The sequence below is a fragment of the Ovis aries genome, chromosome 2 (assembly GCF_016772045.2).
Source record: "Ovis aries strain OAR_USU_Benz2616 breed Rambouillet chromosome 2, ARS-UI_Ramb_v3.0, whole genome shotgun sequence".
Lineage (NCBI taxonomy): Eukaryota > Metazoa > Chordata > Mammalia > Artiodactyla > Bovidae > Ovis > Ovis aries.
In genome coordinates, this window is record NC_056055.1 from 32796080 (window position 1) to 32801441 (window position 5362).

The 5362-nt window shown below is 54.5% G+C and overlaps 1 protein-coding gene across 1 annotated transcript; it reads left to right on the forward strand.

Annotated features, from left to right (window-relative positions):
* The first annotated feature begins 1212 nt into the window (after nt 1-1212).
* GAS1 (growth arrest specific 1) lies at nt 1213-4411 on the forward strand. Its single transcript, XM_015092769.4, has one exon. The coding sequence runs from the start codon at nt 2021-2023 to the stop codon at nt 3065-3067; it is 1047 nt and encodes a 348-aa protein (XP_014948255.2). The 5' UTR covers nt 1213-2020; the 3' UTR covers nt 3068-4411.
* The last annotated feature ends 951 nt before the right edge of the window (nt 4412-5362 follow it).

Sequence of the window (5362 nt, forward strand, 5' to 3'; positions counted from 1 at the left end):
CTATTCTAACTTTTGCCATTTCCAACTCACCGGGCCCCTGGGGAGAGGCGGACAGCCGAACGCTGTGCGTACTGGAGCCCCGGCTGCCTCGGCTTCACCAGAGGAGATTTAGCCTGAAGTTTTGTGACAGATGGAGTTGATAGTCTCTCCACGGAAAGGGGAGGAAAAAAGCGCCAGTTTTTGACAGGCTGCAGACGCCCGGTGCCTCTGGTGGTCGAAGGCTGCGTTGCGCCGCAGTTAAGGTAGTTCGCAAACTCCCGCGCCTGGATCGCAGAGGCTGCTGTAGGCAGCGGTTTCCCTTAAAACCGAGGGAGACTGAAACAGACGCTTGCATAGAAACCTTGGAGGATGCCAAGTTATCCCCTTCCTCTTATGCTCTGACTGCGGCCAGAAGGTACTGCGCAACATCCCTAAATATTTTTAATGTATTGGTTTTTTTAAATACCGTCTTTTAGAAACTTTCCTTCTTAAAAACAATTAATTTGACTTATTGGATTTCTGTCTTGAAAATGACAACAATGCCTGGCTCCAGGGCCATACCTGCCAGATCGGTAAATGGGAACCAGGGTGCTGGGTGGGGGCTGAAAAGGCTGGTGACTATTGATATCCCCCTAGCTAAAGCTTTTGCCTCTGTCTTGTGTGTGTCTGGATTTTTTTTTTTTTTTAAGTTTCAGAGTTCCACATTAAATTCTCTGGGTTCTCTCCTCCCCTCCGTGATGACCCGGCAAAGATGGGGAACTCGGAAAACAAATTGAATTTTGAATTCAGTCGAAAGCACGGATGAGGGCCAGGCAGAATTAATAAAAGTACCAAATAAATAAAACAGAAGAAGAAGAAAGGAAAAAAAGAAGAACCAAACAAAAAGGATAGTGACCAAGCCGGATGCAAACAGCTGCCCCTGAGCCCGGCCCGCTGGTTCCGTGCGCGGGCAAGGGCTCCACATCCGAGCCTCCTTAAGAGTAGGAGGAGCTCCCGGGCCTCTGTCAGGCTCCTTAAGCCGTTCCTTTCAAGCCCTGAATGCCTGAATGTGAGCTGCCCACCACCCTCCCCGCCCTCCCCCACTCCGCAACCCCACTCCAGCGGCTCGTAAAAAAAAAAAAAAAAAAGTTTCAACAACAACAGGCGGGACCAATAGCATCTCGAAAAGCCGGGAAAGGGGGCCGAGCAAAGGGCGAAAGAGTGGAGAAAGGAGAAAGCGGGCAGGCTCGGAGCGCGCGGGGCCGGGGCTCGGCGAGCCGGAGGAGCGTTGCTAATGTTTTTGTTTGTTTGCTTTTCCATGCATGCATAATGAGGGGGCACCACGGCACCACGCGGGGGCTCCCGGCCCATTTTTGTATTTAAAGCCTCGCAGCGAGCGAGTCCGCAGCCGGGCTCAGCGGATCCGCTCCCCGGGCTCCTTGTCACCCGAGAAGCCGCCGCCGAGGGAAGCCCGGGAGCCGCTGCTCTCCCGCCGCGCCGAGTTTCCCGTTTTCACCGTGCCGCCCGGAAAGAGCTCCCCGGAGCCGAGGCCGGGGTCGCCGCGGGCGGAGGGGGAGGGGACGCGGGCAGCCGGGCCGCGGGAAGGCGGGCAGCGCCCGGACGCGAGCCAGGAAGCGGCGCGATGCGAGAACCCGCGGCGGCGGCGCGGCACTGAGTCCGGGAGGAAGGAGCCGCCGCGGCCGCACAACGGATCTGCAGGCGCAGAGCAAAATGCACCCGCGGCGCCGCGCGGTCCCGCAGCCCCGCCGCGGCCCCGCGGCCAGCAACCTCCGAGGGCGGCAGTGAACGTCTCCCGCCACTGCCGGGGGCCGACCGGAGGGGCTCTCCACGGCCGTGCACTTCTAGGAAGCCCCCGCAGCCCAAGCGAGAGCCGACCTTCTGCAAGCAGCGGGGCAACAGCCGGCGGCGCGCATGGATTTATGAAAACCCTCATGCAAGAAGTTGGCAGGACTGGGGCAAACTTTTCCGCCGGCTCTGCGTCCGCCGCTCCCCGCGCCTCGTCTCCTTTCCGCTCCTCGCCCGGCGGCCGCCGCTGCCCGCGATGGTCACAGGGCTGCTGGGCGGCGGCGGCGGGGCCCGCAGGGGAACCGTGCCGGGCGCCTGGCTGTGCCTGATGGCGCTGCTGCAGCTGCTGGGCTCGGCGCCGCGGGGCTCGGGGCTGGCGCACGGCCGCCGCCTCATCTGCTGGCAGGCGCTGCTGCAGTGCCAGGGGGAGCCGGAGTGCAGCTACGCCTACAACCAGTACGCCGAGGCGTGCGCGCCGGTGCTGGCGCAGCGCGGCGGGAGCGACGTGCCGGGGGCCGCCGCCGCAGCTGCCGCCTTCCCGGCCTCGGCCGCCTCCTTTTCTTCGCGCTGGCGCTGCCCGAGCCACTGCATCTCGGCCCTCATTCAGCTCAACCACACGCGTCGCGGGCCCGCCTTGGAGGACTGTGACTGTGCGCAGGACGAGAACTGCAAGTCTACCAAGCGCGCCATTGAGCCGTGCCTGCCCCGGACGAGCGGCGGCGGCGCAGGCGGCCCCGGCGCGGGCGCGGGCGGGGTTTTGGGCTGCACCGAGGCCCGGAGGCGCTGTGACCGCGACAGCCGCTGCAACCTGGCGCTTAGCCGCTACCTGACCTACTGTGGCAAGCTCTTCAACGGGCTGCGCTGCACCGACGAGTGCCGCACGGTCATCGAGGACATGCTGGCCATGCCCAAGGCGGCACTGCTCAACGACTGCGTGTGCGACGGCCTGGAACGGCCCATCTGCGAGTCGGTCAAGGAAAACATGGCTCGCCTGTGCTTCGGCGCCGAACTGGGCAATGGCCAGGGCAGCAGCGGCTCGGACGGGGGCCTGGACGACTACTACGACGAGGAGTACGACGACGAGCAGCGCACCGGGGGCACGGGCGGCGAGCAGCCGCTGGACGACGATGACGGGGTCCCGCACCCGCCGCGCCCGGGCGGCGGCGCTGCTGCGGCAGGCGGCCGTGGGGACTTGCCCTACGGGCCCGGGCGCAGGAGCAGCGGCGGCGGCGGCTGCCGCTCGGCACCCCGAAGCGCCTGGACCCTGTTCGCCTCCATCTTGCTGCTCCCGCTGCTCTTTTAGCCCTCGCGCCCCCCGCCGTCGGCCACGGGAGGGTCGGCGACGGGGCACCTGTGGCTCGGGGACAGAGGGGTGGTCGAGGATTTTTTTCCCAAAACGTTTTCTAGGTGGCTTCTGTCTAGCGGATCTCTTGCCCTCGACTTGTTGCACGATCCTCGCCTCCTCTCCGGAGCAGGACTTTTTGGTTATCCTTCCCTGCCCCCATTCCAGGCTCCAGAAACTCCCCGCAGAAGCCGGCCTAGCTCCAGACCCCTGGGATGAAACGGGCCTGGCAAGGGGACAGAACCGTTGTCCTGGACTCCGAAGAGAGAATGATGACCAGTGGGGCCTTAAGAGTTTCTAGGGACTGGGTTTGGAGCGGGAGTTTTGAAGAAGGATTTATATTTGCATAGGGACTGTTTATTAGTATTTCTCCTGGCGGGGCGGGGGGAGGGCGGGGGGAGGTTACAGTATCGACTTTTATTGTGGCCAGTGAGGACATTGCAATCGTAACCGATTCTCGTTTACTCTTGGTTTCCGCGCCCAGAATTGTTTTTGTAAGGGGGGGGGGGGGGGGGGGTGAGGGTGGAGGGTATGAGAAGGGTTAATTTTCCTGAGTTTGGATAGTTTTGAGCCCTTGACTTTAATTTCATTGCCACCACTCAGATCTCTTAGCACATTGCTTAGGATTAAGGATCCAAAAATGCTATCTAGGGAGTTGCTAGTGGTGTTGAACAATGCAAGTTTTTATTTAAAAGAGCTCTGCACTGCCATTTATGAAAGCCTCTTTATGATGTTTGTTTTGTTGTCATTTTTGTTCTTTACACCAAGAAATTGTATGTACAAATATGCAGAGAACATATATTGCCTCTGCTTTTATCAGGGCGCTCACCCCTGGTACTTAGTATATAAAATGTATTAAAACTGGGATTTGTTACCAGTTGCTGTATTTTGTATATAGAATTTTTATAAATTGTATGCTTCAGAAATAATTTATTTTTAAAGAAGAAATTAAAAAATTTAAATCCACATCCATGGTACACCTTTCTTGCCTGAAGTGTAAAGAATCCATTTGTCACCAGGGATCCAGAACCACCATCAACTGTGAAGTGTGCTCTATCTAGAACAGTTTAAAAATGTACAGTGTATTTTATAGATTTGAAGTTAACATTCTTATTTTCAAGAGAATTTATGAACATTGTAGAAATGTATAAATGCATTTCCAAACTGCCTTAAACATTGTATTTTTATAGACTTTTAAAAAAATCCTATGTTTTAAGTAACTGTGGCTTTGTGTATTTTTGTTGTTGTTGTTGTTATTTGATTTTATTAAAATGTGTACATCAGTAAAGAGTTTTAAATAATGAATATGGTGTAGTTACTTTCCAGAGTCACATTGTGGTTAACCCAATAATGGGTGAGAAGCAGGGTGGAGGGGCCACTGGGAATCTATCAACCATCAACTGAAATTAAAATATAGTACAAGACTAGAAATGAGGGCTATTATTTCTGCCTTCAATTTAATGAACAATTAAACATCTGTAAATGAGGCAGCTAAAAAGATGTAATTTGACTGGTCTCCATTGGTATTTACATTTGTGGAGAGGCTTGGCATAGTTTGGGGCTAACCCACACATCTCTTTACCCTCCCTCCTTTCCACTGGGACCCCCACCCCCCCCACCCCCCATCCTCTGGAGTCTCTTTTCTGGCTACTAGAAGTCCTTGTCCTCCTACAATCAAACATGCCAATAACATCTGTTACCAATAGGTCTTAGGAAACCTGGGAGATTCAACTTCAAAGTCATTTTCACACTTTGGGTGAAAAAGTACAAAATTTTGTTACAAAACATTCAGGCGGGCAAAAGTAAACATACTGGGGAGAGGAACAATTACCAGAACTTGTAATATTGTTGTGAGGAGTTGTTTAGCAGTGGGCTGAAGGCTGGGTTCCTGCCAGAGCTACTGATCTACACTCAAACGCCCTTAGATAAATAATTACACTCTTAAGCTGTGTCGAGTGCTGATACACTTGACCTTGTAAATAGAAATGTTTGCAGTAGGAATAAACTCCGGCATTGGAAAATCTTTTAAACATTAACACAAAAGAGAGCGCTCTGTCCTCTGGGGATTTGAGTCTGAACCTCGCCAAGCTAGGCACTTGCAAGGGGGAAAAAAAGTTTATTTATCTTCTATTCCTGGTGTTTATTTAAAGCTTTTCATTTTAAACTCGGTGATTGGAAGGCAAGTCAGGAGTTTAAAAGTCACCACAAATAAACTTTGTCTGAGGGGTCGACAGATTAGCAAGATCTCGTGTCTCT